General features: G+C 43.6%; 1 protein-coding gene across 8 annotated transcripts in view; it reads right to left on the reverse strand.

The window, feature by feature from the left end:
- Positions 1-2,999: 2,999 nt before the first annotated feature.
- GGT1 (gamma-glutamyltransferase 1) overlaps positions 3,000-17,349 on the reverse strand; it is a 97,472-nt gene continuing 83,122 nt past the window's right edge. For all 8 annotated transcript variants that reach the window (XM_039505361.1, XM_039505358.1, XM_039505357.1 and 5 more), the window contains 4 exons: positions 15,236-15,363; positions 13,994-14,106; positions 10,760-10,873; positions 3,000-6,197 (listed from right to left, as the gene is read on the reverse strand). In XM_039505361.1, the coding sequence (XP_039361295.1) occupies positions 6,054-6,197; positions 10,760-10,873; positions 13,994-14,106; positions 15,236-15,363 (499 nt within the window). In that variant the 3' untranslated portion in view covers positions 3,000-6,053. The remainder of the gene's footprint in view (positions 6,198-10,759; positions 10,874-13,993; positions 14,107-15,235; positions 15,364-17,349) is intronic.

Below are 17,349 nucleotides of genomic sequence, written 5' to 3' on the forward strand. Positions count from 1 at the left end.
GAACTGTCAGGCTGGAAGGAGGTTACTAGTGGAGTTCCTCAGGGTGGGACCAATCTTATTTAATCTTTTTATTACTGACCTTGGCACAAAAAGTGGGAATGTGCTAATAAAGTTTGCGGCTGACACAAAGCTGGGAGGTATTGCCAATACAGAGAGGGACCGGGATATCCTACAGGAAGATCTGGATGACCTTGTAAACTGGAGTAATAGTAATAGGATGAAATTTAATAGTGAAAAGTGCAAGGTCATGCATTTAGGGATTAATAACAAGAATTTTTGTTATAAACTGGGAACACATCACTTGGAAGTAACAGAGGAGGAGAAGGACCTTGGAGTACTGGTTGATCACAGGATGACTATGAGCCGTCAATGTGATATGGCAATGAAAAAAGCTACTGTGGTCTTGGGATGCATCAGGTGAGGTATTTCCAGTAGACATAAGGCGGTGTTAGTACCGTTATACAAGACACTGGTGAGCCCTCATCTGGAATAGTGTGTGCAGTTCTGGTCTCCCATGTTTAAGAAGGATGAATTCAAACTGGAACAGGTACAGAAAAGGGCTTCTAGGATGATCCGAGGAATAGAAAACCTGTCTTATGAAAGGAGACTCAAAGAGCTTGGCTTGTTTAGCCTAACCAAAAGAAAGCTTGAGGGGAAATACGATTGCTTTCTCTAACTATATCAGAGGGATAAATACCTGGGAGGGAGAGGAATTATTTAAGCTCAGTACCAATGTGGACACAAGAACAAATGGAAATAAACTGGCTATCAGGAAGTTTAGACTTGAAATTAGACAAAGGTTTCTAACCATCCGAGGAGTGAAGGTCTGGAATAGCCTTCCAAAGGGAGCAGTGGAGGCAAAAGACATCTCTGGCTTCAAGACTCAGCTTGATAAGTTTATGAAAGGGATGGTATGAGGGGATATCCTAATTTTGGCAATTAATTGATCTTTGACTATTAGCGGTAAATATGCCCAATGGCCTGTGATGGCATGTTAGATGGGATGGGATCTGAGTTACTACAGGGAATTCTTTCCTGGGTGTCTGGCTGGTGAGTCTTGCCCACATGTGCAGGGTTTAGCTGATGGCCATATTGGGGGGTCAGGAAGGAATTTTCCTCCAGGGCATATTGGCAGAGGCCCTGGGGGCTTTTCACCTTCCTTTGCAGCATGGGGCACGGATCACTTGCTGGAGGATTCTCTGCACCTTGAAGTCTTTAAACCACAAGTTGAGGACTTCAGTAGCTCAGACATAAGTCAGCGGTTTGTTACAGGAGTGGGTGGGTGAGATTCTGTGGCCTGCATTGTTCAGGTGGTCAGACTAGAAGATCATAATGGTCCCTTCTGACCTTAAAGTCTATGAGTCTAAGAGTAGCGTAGTCAGGATTTCTATTACATCTTCACAAATACACAATGAGCCTTTCCTAACTGGAGCTGTTACTGCACCCACCAACGCAATGAGCCATGCTGCAGACTGGTGCTGTGCATTCTGTGACTATTTTACGCCTGTGTCCTCAGGAAGAATTGTGCTCCACAAAAATGAGTTGCCCCTGATTAACTACCACAAATGACCTACGTTTTTCAGAGAATTTAAGGAGAGGGGTGTAGGAACATGCCAAAGAACAGTCATAGCTAATATGCCTGTAGGAGGGGAGCGGACTAGTGCTTGTTAAATCACAGACGTGCACGGCCTAGGGGGTTATATATGCCTCATCCTTGCCATAAGTATGATTGGGCATGCAGTCACATTGTTTATATTTGTACACTGATAGTTTTAAAGGGCTTTAGAAAAATTCATAGGACCAAAGATTCAGCATGTCTCTATAAATTCACCTGTGTACAGGAACCTTTGTTTGCATGCAGGAATTAAGATTATTATACGCTGTTAAAGCCTTGCATATAACGAATTTATATTGGCTTTTTTTGTGTGTGCGCATTAATAGATTCCCTAATCTGCTAACCCATTTTATGCAGAAAAGCAAACAGTTGCATTCATGTCAGACCTTAGTCTTTTTACACCAGTCTCATTATCCCCCCACCACTGTTTTTAAACTCATGCTTAAAATGCCTCCGCAAATCCTTCTGCCTGTTAGCTTTTGGTCCCAAATGGCTTGCCAAAAAAAAAAAAAAAAAAATCTCATGAAACCAAAATGCTGCTGCTTGATTGCATTTTTTTCATCTCATAAGCCCTATGTAAATAAAAAAAAAGCCACTTAGAAAGAAATTAACTAACTCGGAGAAAAAAAAAAGTTTTTTTATAATGCTTTCAATGAAAATGAAAAATGAAAAGCACGAGCTGTTTTGCTGTTTTTCTTTCTGTAGTAAAACGCCAAGAAATGCATCTATGCATCAACTTCCATGACGGCTGCTCATCATAGTGGGCTGTGTGGTAAGTATACAGAAGTATGGTTGACTGGAAAAGTATCAGAGGGTAGTCTGGTTCTCTAAACTGTAAACAAGTCCAGAGTCCTGCGCTTATAGAGTAACAGATGTATTATGCAGCTTGATGACGGGTATTATATTACAAAAAGCTTTATGCTGCATACATCTGTTACTCTATAAGGTGCCACAGGACGCTTTGTTGCTGTCTGGAAAACAAATTTATTGCTTTACGTACTAGTCAATGAGTAAGACCATGTGTTTTCCTGAAGCAGGGCTTGTGGTTTAAAGTGCTTGCCAGAACAAGTAGTAAATGTAAGTGTGGCAGAATGGTACAGGATAAAAGACTGTTGCTGCTTGGCTAGCACTCATTCTAGAGTATGTAGAGTGAGAGGGGCCCTGCTTTTCCTTTAAGTTGACCTACCTACTTGTTACAGGCTGGTGCTTGCAGTAGCTGTTGTGATTTAGCAGTCTTATGACCTGAGCTGCAGGTATACTGACCTCTCAACGGTGGTAGCACTAATGACTATAATTAGTTGCCACCCAAGAATTGTGGGTAATTACATAGGCCCAAAACAGTAAGTTCAAAAATGGACCCAACTCTTCAAGAGCAGGTCCACTGACTGTACGCTAGCACAACTATCATGTAGAACCATAAAACACTAGGCAGATAAACTGAACAGGAGTAGCGCTAGAGCTGTCGCGACCTTTGGCTGGGTGAATGTTGCTTAGTGTATATAAAAATGAGGACCTGGCTGGAAGTAGGCAGGAGCTATTTTTGCTACCATATTACACCTCAACCCTGATCTCAGCATCAATCAGGTGTAGCCCTGGGCTTCTCCGATGGTTGGCTCCCCCATGCCAATTGCTGCCAGGGGCAGGGGCCAGTTCTGTACACTGACACATTCCATGGACTTTACGGGACACTGTGAGAGGGGATATGCATCTATTTTCCAATGGAAATTTGTTTTACAAAGTTATATTTTTAATAAAGTACTTTTACAAATGGCTTGTAAATGCTGGGAATTTTTAGCCTGCAGCCCTACCTCCCCCACCCCAACCGATCAGTTCTTAGAGAATGGAACCAGCCGCGTAGTTTCCATTTCTCTGCCATCCCGAGTCATTCTGGCATTTCTTCCGATAGCAGCAAGGCGTTCAAGGTGGTTTTGAACAGTCACATGTTCTATTTCACCTCTGAAATAAGGGTGTCTTTGCCTGGACTGGGCTCTCATGCCTGGGCCCAGCATTATGCACTGAATTGTGGGGGGTCTGAATATTACCACCATGATTGTGAAATAGCAACAGCCTAACTAGTGCTAAGGAGCTTATGAGGCTCCTTTACTTAAAGTGATATGAGATAACTGGTGTCATTATAAAGATTGGGAGAAGCTAAAGCAGTCGTTTTAGAATGGTTTGCCCTGGTGCTTTCCAAAATAGTACCCAAGTTCTACTTAATTTCCTCGCTGGGACTTTCACTCATAACATTTCAGTGCACGTTTATGGATTTATTTATTTTTTTTAAACATCATCAGTACAACTCAGTTCAAATCTTTGAAGGCCATACTTTGGCTCTTGTTTGTCAGCTAGAAAATAAGTCATAGTGAGGTTTCTGTACCATCAAAGCAACACACTGATAGCTAAACCTTGACTTACTGTGGAAAAAGTTTGAGAATCTTGCCCTGTTGCAGAAAGACCTATATTGAATGGGACAGGAAATGAGTTCAACTGATATTTTTCATGAATAAAAAAGGAGTTTGAAAAAGGAAGTTTTCATCCCAAAACACTTAAGAAATTAAATTTTGGTAACTGCAAAATCTGAGCATTTGCAAAGACAAACATTTGTTTTCATCAGAAATTCTCGGAGGAAAAAAAGTCAGTTCCTGACCCGCTCCACACCTACAGGATTTAGGAACACAATTGCCACTGACTGTGGGAACTGTGCTCCTAAATGCTTTGGGGTATACTTTCTGAATAACCTGGCATTCATTTCATTATTAGTATTGTGGATTTTTTTTTGGCTTGTTTTAAAATACAAGTGAGCAAATGCTTGTGCTTGCTCTTTAGAGGGCTACTTCAGGTTAACATTCATTTTCAATGAAGACTTGTTTGTATTATTAATGCCACTGAATAGATTTTTAAAATCCTGTTTAGACCAGTTATATTTTAGTTCTTGGATTTCACCCAACTCCAGCGGACAATGGCGAAAGTAGCAGGCTGCCAGTTTGTTTGTGCCCATCCTATAAGGTACCAAGGGCTTCTGAAAGCTACTGACCAGCCTCACCTCCGGTGGGGAGACTTCAGGAGGCAGCGAGGGGGCTCAGGCCTTATTTACCCACCTTGCATCTCAAATCCAAATGAATGACCCCGAGCTCTGAAGGTGGCAAATAGTCTTATTTCTGTTAGAAAGATGGCTAAAGTCACAAGCAACTCAAAAGTTTAAGGGACACACAGTTGGCTGAAACCACAGCTTCACACTCCTCTAAGGACACAACTTCTGCAATATTCAAGTCTTTGGGGTAAGCTGCAGATAAGAAAGAAAAATCCACGTATTCAACTGCATCAAATTTGGAGTTGAAGGATGGGCACCCTGCACCTCCCACCCCTTATAGAAAGATCTTTTTTCAGCTGCTAGACACCATATCACAGTGCTATAACCAAACCGACCCCTCAGAAGTTGTGCTTGGTACCTGAAAGACAAGATACCTTGCTGCCCGGGCTGTCAGTGGTTTACACCATGCTATTCGGCTTTAAATGCTTCCTTCCTTTTTCCTTTGGACTCTAGGAATTTGCATGCTGTCAGAAGGGATAATAGTGAGAGACAAATTGGAGACTCCTGGGGTGAGGGGAGAAGGGAAGACGCATCATGGATAAGGGAGCCTTGTCCCTATTTTCTGGGACCTGAAGGAGTTGCACCAAGGAGCCAAATTGCTGCAGTGCCTCAGTCATACGGAGCCTCCCGATTCCTTGTGGACAAGTGCACTGTACAGGTGAAAGCAGGGATGTTTACCTCCTGTCATTCTTTTTCAGCATAAATTAAACAGGTAGCCTCTGTCTTCCCTTGCCAGCTTTTGAACAGATGTAAAAAACAAACAAAAGACATTGGCACCATCACTTCTTCAGCTACCCCGTCATCCCTCATAAACTCCTGAAATGAGAAGCAAGACGATAAAAAATAATGGGTGAGGTTGTGGGAAAGGGTTATCCCAATCCCTCTTCAGCCTGTGGCTCAGGTGTGCTGCCTTACAGTGTAGCGTTGCCAGCACCTTCCATCCCATTCACAGTCCAGCATTCGTTTCTCATGGGAATGCGTCACTTCTAGAGGACAGACCAGGACAGCCACTGGCTGGGTAAAGCTGACAAATAAAGGAACACTTTCTGCAGCTGGGCACTCAGTCCCCGGTGAGCAGGAGGAGGGAGCAGACCCTTTAGGTAGGTGCTGGATATTCTGGGAGATTTGTGCTTTTCCTTAGCACACTGATCTGTTGTAAGGCACTTTTCAGTAATGACCCTCGAGAACATCTGTCCAGGTCCATTAGCAGAACCACAGGCAAATTCATTCTTTCCTGTGACAGTCCCTGAGTTGCAGTGCTCAAGTATTCCCTCCCCCCCTCTCCCCAAATGTAAGCTGGTCACTAGATCTGCAAAGAAGCAGGCTGTCAGAGCAGCTTGAGCGACTTCAGTAGCCTGCTGGGAAGCCACCTTTCCGGGAATCAGACACAGCAGCCCAGCCATCGGCAGTCCATAGAATGGCCTGGACGACAGCGCTACTGTTAGTCCGCTTGATATCGTGTTTCCGCTTCTTTAGTTCCACTTCTATGCCCTGGAATGCAGAGAGAAGGGGTAAACACACAACAGGAGAGGCACCGAAGAATGCGCACAGCGATTACACAGTACATGCAATGTACCTCACTTGCAACACACAAGTATACTGGACTACTGAGCTGCCCCTCTGCTGCTGGTAGCTCCACGCAGAAACCTGGTCCACCATCTCCACCCTCCCACGCCTCCAACCAGCTACCTCCTCTCTCTGGCTTTCCAGGGGGTTCTGCTACAAAGTGACAGAAGGAAATTCTTGATTTAATCCTAAATGTTGCACAGGGTCTGGTTCAAGCGGTCAATATAGCTGAACCACTTGGTAATAAGCAACCATCATATAATTAAATGCAACATCCCTGTGGGGGTGGTGGGACACCAAATAAGCCCACCACAGTAGCATTTAATTTAGAAATGGGGAACTACACAAAAAAGAGGCAGCTCGTTAAACAGAAATTAAAAGGTACATTCCCAAAAGTGAAATGCCTGCAAGCTGCAGGGAAACTTAAAAAGCACCATAATAGAGGCTTAAATTAAATGTATACCTCACATTAAAAAACATAGTAAGAGGCCAAAAAAGTGCCACCATGGCTAAACAAAGTAAAAGAAGCAGCTGGAGGCAAAAAGGCATCCTTTAATAATTGGAAGTTAAATCCCATTGAAGAAAATAGAAAAGGAGCATAAACTCTGGCAAGTCAAGGGTAAAAGTATAATTAGGCAGGCCAAAAAAGAATGTGAGTTGCAACTAGCCAAACACTCAAAAAGTAACAGCAAAAGCAGGAAGCCTGCCAAACGATCAGTGGGGTCACTGGACGATCAAGGTGCTTAAAGAGCACAAGCCATTGCGGAGAAACTAATTGCATTTTTTGCATCAGTCTTCACTGTGGAGGATGTGAGGGAGATTCCCAAACCTAAGCTACTCTTTTTAGGTGACAGATCTGAGGAACTGTCCCAGATTGAGGTGTCATTAGAGGAGGTTTTGGAACAGATTGATCAACAGCAATAATAACTCACCAGGACCAGATGGTATTCACCCAAGAATTCTGAAGGAATTCAAATGTGAAATTACAGAACTACTAAGTGTGGTTTGTAACCTCTCATTTACGTCAGCTTTTGTACCGGATGACTGGAGGATAGCTCATGTGACACCAATTTATAAAAAAGGCTCCAGAAGCAATCCTGGCAATTACAGGCCAGTAAGCCTAACTTCAGTATTGGGCAAACTGGATGAAACTATAGTAAAGAACAGAATTGTCAGACACATAGATGAACATGATTTGCTGGGGAAGAATCAACATGATTTTTTTTGTAAAGTGAAATCATGCCTCACCAATCTAACTAGAATTCTTTGAGTGGGGGGTCAACAAGCATGTGAACAAGGATGATCCAGTGGAGATAGTGTACTTTGAGTTTCAGAAAGCCTATGACAAGGTCTCTCACCAAAGGCTCTTAAGCAAAGTAAGCTGTCATGGGATAAGAGGGAAGGTCCTCTCATGGATCAGTAACTGGTTAAAAAGATAAGAAACAAAGGGTAGGAATAAATGATAAATTTTCAGAGCAGAGAGAAGTAAATAGTGGTGTCCCCCGGGGGTCTATACTGGGACTAATACTGTTCAACATATTCATAAATGATCTGGAAAAAGGAGTAAACAGTGAGTTGGCAAAATTTGCAGACGATACAAAATTATTCAAGATAGTTAAGTCCAAAGCAGACTGCAAAGAGTTACAAAGGAATCTCACAAAACTGAGTGACTGGGCAACAAAATGGCAGATGACATTCAATGTGGAGAAAGGCAAAAGAATGCATATTGTATGAGCTTGGCAAAACCATGCGTGCAATTCAGTGGTGTGCTTTGTACAGAGAGGAAACATAAGCAGGAAGCATGATGGGCCACAAAAGCAGAACTGCAGTGGGTCTGGGGGTCTTTATAGATCCTACCCAAACACGGCTGTGCTTTAGAGGTGGAATTCAGAATCCCAGATCCCAATTGCTCAGCTGAGCCCTTCTGGCTTTAAATAAAAAGGGCAAAACCTTAGGGCATTTGAAGTTAGTGTCTGAATTTTGCACTTCTCTGTATCTAGATCACACATACCTCCCTATCACTCTGCAGTGCCCAAACAGACCCAGCAACAGCCGTTATCAGAGGAAGCAGAGCGCTAGAGTGATAGATCTTGGAGTCATTATGGATTGCTTTCCCAAAACATCTGCTCCATGTGCAGCTGCAGTCAAAAAAGCTAACAGAATATTAGGAAGCATTAGGCAAGGGATAGATAAGACAGAAAATATCATAATGCCTCTATAAAAATCCATGATACACCCACATCTTGAATACTCTGGTCAGATCTAGTTGCCCCATCTCAAAAAAGATATATAAAGACTTGGAAAAGGTACAGAGAAGGGCAACAAAAATGATGAGGGGTATGAAACAGCTTCTGTATGAAGAGATCAAAAAGATGGACTTTCAACTTGGAAAAGAGATGACTAAGTGGGGAATATGAGAGAGGTTGATCAGCACTTGACTGGTGTGGAGAAAGTGAATAAAGTGTTATTTACTCCTTTAGATAATGCAAGAACTAGGGGTCATTAATAGGGAAATTAATGGGCTGCAGGTTTAAAATTTAAAAAAGGAAGTACTCCTTCACACAACACACAGGCAACCTGTGGGACTCTCTGTTGTGAAGGCCAAAACTATAACAGGGCTCAAAAAAATAACTAGAGAAGTTAATGGATAGGTCTATCAATGGCCACTAGCCAGGACGGGCAGGGGTGCAACACCATGCTCTGAGTGTCCCTAGCCTCTGTTTGCCAGAAGTTGGGAATGGACAGGGGATGGAACACTTGATGATTGCCTGTTCTGTTCATTCCCTTTGAAGCACTGGTCACTGTTGGAAGACAGGATACTGGGCTAGCTGGACCTTTGGTCTGACCCAGTAGGGCCACTTTATGTAAGTGAAACATTTTGAACACCACAGCACATCACGTCCATTCGTGAGCGCCTCATCCATGCCACTTCAAGTTTTGTAGGCAAACTGCCTCGCTCCAGTCAAATGACTAGTTTTGATGTTGACAGGGCGTTTTTGTGGCTTTTAGAGGCCAGGGGCCATCCCCAAACTTGATAATGGCTATTTTAGTTGCTGCCATAACTACAGCAGAAGCCCCTTTAGCTCTCCACAGATAGAAAAGGGGTTTCTGGACACAGTGTTTCTAGGTTGATGAACAAAGCAGGTCTTGTCTGGGAAAAGCATGTTTTTAAATACACAAGGCCTGGATTCAGAGTAGCAGACACGTTAGTCTGTATTCGCAAAAAGAACAGAAGTACTTGTGGCACCTTAGAGACTAAGGGTAGGTCTACACTTACTGCGCGGGTCGACGCGGTGAGTTCGACTTCTCGGAGTTCGAACTATCACGTCTAATCTAGACGCGATAGTTCGAACTCCCCGCGCGCTCCGGTCGACTCCGGAACTCCACCACTGCAAACGGCGGTGGCGGAGTCGACCTTGGAGCCGCGGACTTCGATCCCACGGCGTCTGGACAGGTAAGTAGTTCGAACTAGGGTACTTCGAGTTCAGCTATGCTATTCGCGTAGCTGAACTTGCGTACCCTAGTTCGACCCCCGCCCTTAGTGTAGACCAGGCCAAACAAATGTATTTGAGCATAAGCTTTCGTGGACTCCAGCCCACTGCATCGGATGCATGCAGTGGAAAATACAGTAGGAAGATATAGATATATACACAGAGAATATGAAACGAGAGTGATCAGTTAAGGTGAGCTTTTTACAAGGCCTGGAGTGTCTGCTAGAGTTGTTCAGGAGCTCTGCAGAGAAAGTGCTGATCCACATCTGCCCGCAGGACATCTGGGAGGTTAGTGTATCAGAGAAGTGAGTCAGAGAAGCAGGTCTGCTGGCTTGAGTTGAGTGGTATCTGTCATTCTGAATCCCAGACTGAAGCAGGTTTTACCCCAGTATAACAATGCATTGAGAGGACAGCAAAGGTCCCATGTGTAACAATGCATTGATAGGACCCATGTAAAGATCTTTGGTGGAAGTTTTCTACGAATTTCCCAGGGTGATCTCAGCACTGAATGAATATCTCCTTGGCCATCCTTCAAGTGCCATAGAACGACTCAGCTTCATACCCAACTCTTCGGGATCCCGAAGAGAGTGATACATTAAGAGACAAAGCCTGTTGAAATTCACTGGGTTTAAAGTTGTTACAAACTTCATGCCTAGCCCAGGCTGAGTATTTTGAAAAGCTTTTGAGCTACACAGGGCCAAGGACAGCATTAAATTACCTGCAGGCAAATCCAAGGGCAGCTCTGTAGTACTGGCATTTCCGGCCTTGTTTGCAGCCAAAATTCCGAGTGCAAACCCACATGGATGGGCCCTTGAACTCCTTGTTGTGAACCGAGGCCAAAGCTTTGCCCAGCTTTAATTCTTAAGCTCATAAACAGTCAGACAAACATTACGCAATGGAACATAGGGAAAACATTCCCATGGTGCCTGCGGAGACCAGGATCATCTCTGACATCATACTCCCTGCCCCAATCCCTCCCACAGAAGACAAACAGACCTGCTCTACGTTCTGCTCCAGCTCCGTGACGTTGGGAAACAGCTGATCATGAACTCGAGGGTCTTCCACAGCCTGTGTCACATCGTACCCGAACCAGAGGGATTTGATGATTGTCTGGATGAAGCAGAAAGCCGCAGCATTAGTACATGACCTGCCCCTGGAGAACTCTTGTCATTGGTGTCTCAAAATACGGCAGTGAAAGAGAGCCAGATTCCTCAGCATGTTAGGCGTTACCTGTACAATGCTGCCTCTAACGCGGGCTGAACGGGACACAGGAGATCACCCCAGTATACAGGGCTGCTCTGGTGATTCAGAGCCACTACAGCCCCTTCTCCAGCACTCCCTGCCTTGAAGCCAGCCTGGACAAAGCTCCCTTATGCCTGGCTCATCCCTGGCTGTTCTAACTGCCACGTAGGGCTACAGGCAGACACGTTAGAAGGCCTCTAGGCTCAAGGACCTCAATAGCTGACTTAAGGCAACTATGGCACAACCTCCTCTTGCCTTGCACCAAGTGTCGCTCCCGCAGATTCCAGCTGCTAGCCCCACGTGTACAACTGCTGTGCTTTGTATGAGCTTGGGAAAACCCTGTGTGCAAGTCAGCGGTGTGCTTTGTACCGAGAGAAAACATAAGCAGGAAGCAGAATGGACCACAAAAGCAGAACTGCAGTGGGTCTGAGCGTCTTTATACACAGCTGTGCACTCGAGGTGGAATTCAGAATCCCAGATCCCAATTTGCTCAGCTGAGCCCTTCTGTCTCGAAATAAAAAGGGCAAAACCTTAGGGCATTGAATTTTGCACATACCCCCCTATCATTCTGCAGTGCCCAAAGAGGGACAGCAACAGCCATTATCAAAGGAAGCAGAGCACTAGGGTGGCAGCTACTTCCTGTGAAAACCATAATACTTTGTAAGGCTGCTTCTGTAAGAAGTTTGTACAGTGAATCATGGGGATCCACATTTCTAAAACAGACTGAAATGAAGCCAAGTTAGAGTTCGAGTAAATGTAACCTGTAGCTGTGCAGCGCAGCTGCCATTTGAGAGTCCTGCAGTTGTACATGCATGTGGAGAAATGCATGAAGGAGCAGTTCCCACGCAAACCATGCAGCTCTCAGAAACATCAATATTGGATAAGTTAGGAACTTTGCGTGCCTGTGATGCAAGTAACCTAGATTGTCCCATTCATTCGCAGAAAGGTGTACGGAATGAGGCTCAACAGCAGCCTCTGCTGGTCTTCTGTTAAAGTGCACCTGGACCATTATCACCCCAAAGCAGGGCACACCATGCAAGCTACCTCAGAAGCTTGGAACATTGTACCAAATCTGACTTGGATTCTTTACCGCTAAGGGTAGTAGACTATTGTATTTGCTAACCAAGTGTTATTGACCCACTAACTCTTTCAGCAACCTAAAAAAAGAAAATTCACTCTTTTGCACTCACGAAAATCTCATCCAAAGAGACAGATACAAATATTCATGTGCTCAGGAATGTACACAAGTACGGGGTTTAGTGTAAATAATCGTGGGTTGTTCGCACACACAGGTGCTTTTTAAAGTAGCCTTTTTAAATGCCTCCAAAAGCTTAAGGCATTGTGTAGGCACTCAGCAAACTTGGTTTTTTTGAGATCACACTACATGAGTTATATTATAATAAAGTGCATGGCAGAAAAAAGTTACTGCTGCACACAGCATAGTGGTACACCTGACACTTCTAAAATGAAGGTTTTCTATTGCAGACACCGTTTCCCATTGTAACAGTGCTGTGAGGGTTAGGACAGCAGTCTTCATTATGCATTTCTACATTTGTTAGGGTTATAACTTTAATGTACACCAACCATTTTGTATTGATTGGAGATATATATATATATATATATATATATATATATATATATCTCCAATCAATACAAAATGGTGTGTATATATATATATATATTATATACACACACACACACACACACACACACACACACACACACTTGCCAGAGCAGTGTCCTGCTCGGTTGATAAATTGTATTAAGTTCTGTAGAAACATAAAACATGCATTTAGAATAATGTTCAAGTCAAAGGAATTTGGTATGTCCTAGTCTCCAGAGCACAGTGGAATGATTCAGCTGGGACATAGGCTAGGGCTCAGTATAGCTGCAGCTAACCCAGGTAGGTCCCATTAAGTAGTACTTAGCTCCTATGTAGCACTTTCGCCCATAGACCCAAAGCTCTTCACAAAGATTTTGTCATCCTCATTTTATCTATGGGGAAACTGAGGTACAGGTTAGTTGATTAGCCCAAGAACAGTCAATGGCAGAGCTGGGGATAGAGCCTAGATTTCCCAACTCCATCCCAGTTGCGAGGTTACATTATGGCTGTTTTCTTGTGTGACATGCTCACGATGACGGTCTCCATGGAAACAAAGCGTGTCGATCACACAGGATGGGAGACAGTAGCCTGGAATTCAGCAACGCTGAAAAGGACACATGTACCCATGAACCCTAAGTGAAAATGAGCTCTGAGTACGAAGCTGTAACTAAGAGGGTGAACACATCCTTGATTCCTAAGCAGGAGACAATCAAATAGGATGCGGGAGACTTCTGTATACCCCATTAGTGAGACCATTATCGGAATAGTGTCTAGTTCTGGTGTCCACGCATCAAAAAGGGTTTAGGAAAAGAGGTACAAGAATATTTGAGGTCTGGAAACCATTCCTCATAGACTGAGCTTCCTAAATCTCTCCACTGAGTTTACTCCAAGAGCAGGTTAAGAGGTGACTTGATCACAGTCTATTAAGACCTACCCGGGGAAGAGATTAGTCAGTAAGTGGCTTTTTAATCAAGCAGGAAAAGGCATAATGGGATTCTATGGTTGGAAATGACAAATTCAGACTAGAATTATGGTGCAGATTTTTAACAGTGATGACAAGTAACCGCTGAAAGAACTTACATAGGGAGGCTGTGGATTCTCCACCATTTGCAGTCTTTATATCCAGATGATGTCTTAAAATATATGCTATAGCTCACACAGAAGTTATGGGCTCGATGCAGAAATGACAGGGGGAAGGTCTGCATTTTATAGTGGGTCAGACTAGATCATCATCATGTTTCCTTCTACCCTTAACATTTCTGAATCTCAAGGCAATCTCATGTGAACCTTCCCAATGAGAAGCTGGACAGAATCACTCAGCCACCTCTCCAACCTTGTCTGGCCTCTACTGACTGTCTCCTCATCTGTCCCACAGTGACACGTACCAGTGCTGTTGCTGTGGTGATTTTTGTTCCTCCGGATGCACCAACCACCATCTTGATCTTATTTGTTTTATCCACTAAGATTGATGGACACATGGAGGACAGGGGCCGTTTACCTGTAAGAGTGCACACAGACGTTAACTTGTATTTAATTACACGCTCAGCATCTGGGCCCACACCACCACAGCCTGCTTAGGCTAGAAATACAGAACACTGCTACTGCTGGTCTTTTGCAGATCCCAGATCTGCTGGTTCAGTGCACAAGTCTCTCTCCAGCTGCCAAGGGGATTCTGTCATCCCCTGATTCCCCCTCCCCCGGTTGACTTTGTAGAGGGGGTGGGAGTGAGAACTACAAGGGCTTTGAGCTGGCCCCTGACATATGGGCACACCTCAGTGTGCCAGCTATCCAGCTGTGTGCACCCATACACTGGAGGCCAGGGTTCCGCTTCAGAGCTCATCCCTGAGTAATGGGCCCTTCCTGGTCACTTTCCCGTCTGGGTGAGAACCTCTGTGGCTATAGATCTGATTGGAGAGGCTCCCTTGCACTAATCCCCTGGCCCCCCAGCTCATCTTCATTGCCCCATGATCCACCCTTGTCATTGGCAAAAGGCAGCTTTTACATACAGGGGGGTGTCCCTCTCTGACTCCACCTCACCTGTAAAAAAATGGAAACAAGGGAAGTAAAGGGAAGAGACCTGGGTTTAAAGGTTAGCAAAAGACAGTGTATTTTTTTTCAGAGCTGAATTCCAAAGGTATTGTGGGGGAGGGAGAGCATACACACTGACACAAATGTATTCTAAATATTTATGCAAATTACTTGCAACCGGCAGATTGTTGGAATGCTGCAAGGTTGTGCACCACTCCCAGGGCCTCCCACGTTCACTCACTGCCTCCCTGATCAGCGATGTCCAAGGCTCCCTTGCAGTTGTGGAGCATTGCACTTGGAGTGATTTTTGAGCTCACCTTTTTTGAGGGCTTCAGGCAGCTGGGGATAAGCAAGTCCCAGGTGTTTTCCTTGACACTACAAATACTTGTGTTCCTCTCGGCCAGCTAGTTCATACAGATCACAGTAAGGAAATGTGCTCTGTAGTTAATGAGCTGTTATCAGTGATGCAGTATACAGAACTTGCATATTTCCCACATGTGACAGGGACCTCGAGTCAGCCCTCTAGCTGGCAGTCAGCATCACTTTGGTATGCACAAGGCAGCCATGATACTGGCTAAGGAGAGGGAGTAAAGCGCTACCTGGTTCGATGAAGTTTGCAGTAGAGGGAGGGACTCCGAAGCCATTGACAATGTAAGGTGAACTGAAGTCGTCCATCTCATCGTTAAATATGATTCCACTCACGTTGGAGCGAACTTCTGAGCCAAAGCTAAATAGAACACGCAGAAGGGAAGGCATGTCAAACCCAGACTCTAGGATAAGGACAAGCTTCAGGTAAATTGTAGGTCACATGAAACTAGGGCTGTCGATTAATCGCAGTTAACTCACCAGATTAGCTCAAAAAAATTAATCACAATTAAAAAAATTAATTGCAATTAATCAGGGGCGGCTCTAGGAATTTGGCCGCCCCAAGCAGACGTGCCTGCGGAGGGTCCGCTGGTCCCGCGGCTCCGGTGGACCTCCTGCAGGCATGACTGCGGAAGGTCCGCCGGAGCCACCTGCCGCCCTCCCGGCAAAATGCTGCCCCAATCGCGCGCTTGGCGTGCTGGGGTCTGGAGCCGGCCCTGCAATTAATTGCAGTTTGAATCGCACTGTTAAACAATAGAATCCCAATTGAAATGTATTAAATATTTTTGGATGTTTTTCTACATTTTTAAATATATTGATTTCAATTTCAACACAGAATACAAAGTGCACAGTGCTCACTTCGTATTATTTTTTATTACAAATATTTGCACTGTAAAATTATAAACAAAAGAAACAGCATTTTTTAATTTACCTTATTCACATACTGTAGTGCAATCTCTGTATCATGAAAGTGCAATTTACAAATGTTGATTATTTTTGTTACATAACTGAACTCAAAAACAAAACAGTGTAAAACTTTAGAGCCTACAAGTCCACTCAGTCCTACTTCTTGTTCAGTCAATTGCTAAGAGAAACAAGTTTGTTTACATTTATGGAAGATAATGTTGCCCGCTTCTTATTTACAATATCACCTGAAAATGAGAACAGGTGTTCGCATGGCACTTTTGTAACCAGCACTGCAAGGTATTTATGTGCCAGATATGCTAAACATTCGTATGCCTCTTCATGCTTCGGCCACCATTCCAGAGGACATGCTTCCATGCTGATGATGCTTGTTAAAAAAATCGTGGTTAATTAAATCTGTGACTGAACTCCTAGGGGGAGAATGGTCTCCGGCTCTATTTTACCTATATTCTGCCACAGATTTCATGTTATAGCAGTCTCAGCTGATGACTCAACACGTTCATTTTACGAACACTTTTGTTGCAGATCTGACAAAATGCAAAGAGGTACCAATGTGAGATTTCTAAAGATAGCTACAGTACTCAACCCAAGGTTTAAGAATCTGAAGTGACTTCCAAAATCTGAGAGGGATGAGGTGTGGAGCATGGTTTCAAAACTCTTAAAAGAGCAACACTCTGATGCAGAAACTACAGAACCCAAACCACCAAAAAAGAAAATCAACCTTCTGCTGGTGGCATCTGACTCAGATAATGAAAATGAACAAGTGTCAATCCACACTGCTTTGGATCATTATCGAGCAGAACCTGTCATCAGCATGGATGCATGTCCTATGGAATGATGGTTGAAGCATGAAAGGACATATGAATCTTCAGCGCATCTGGCATGTATATATCTTGCAATGTCAGCTACAACAGTGCCATGTGAATGTCTGTTCTCACTTTCAAGTGACATTTTAAACAAGAGGAGGGCAGCATTATCTCCTGCACATGTAAACAAACTTGTTTATCTGAGCGATTGGCTGAACAAGAAATAGGACTGAGTGGACTTGTAGGCGCTAAAGTTTTACATTGTTTTATTTTTTAATGCCGTTATTTTTTTGTACATAATTCTACGTTTGTAAGTTCAACTTTCATGATAAAGAGATTGCACTACAGTACTTGTATTAGGTGAATTGAAAAATACTATTTCTTTTGTTTATTACAGTGCAAATATTTGTAATAAAAATAAATACAAAATGAGCACTGTACAGTTTGTATTCTGTGTTGTAATTGAAATCAATATATTTGAAAATGTAGAAAACATCCAAAAGTATTTAAGTAAATGGTATTCTATTATTGTTTAACAGTGCAATTAATTGCAATTAATTTTTTAAATCGCTTGACAGCCCTACATGAAACTATTGTATCTCAGAGTGAGACCTCAC

Source organism: Mauremys reevesii, linkage group 18 (genome assembly GCF_016161935.1).
Source record: "Mauremys reevesii isolate NIE-2019 linkage group 18, ASM1616193v1, whole genome shotgun sequence".
Lineage (NCBI taxonomy): Eukaryota > Metazoa > Chordata > Testudines > Geoemydidae > Mauremys > Mauremys reevesii.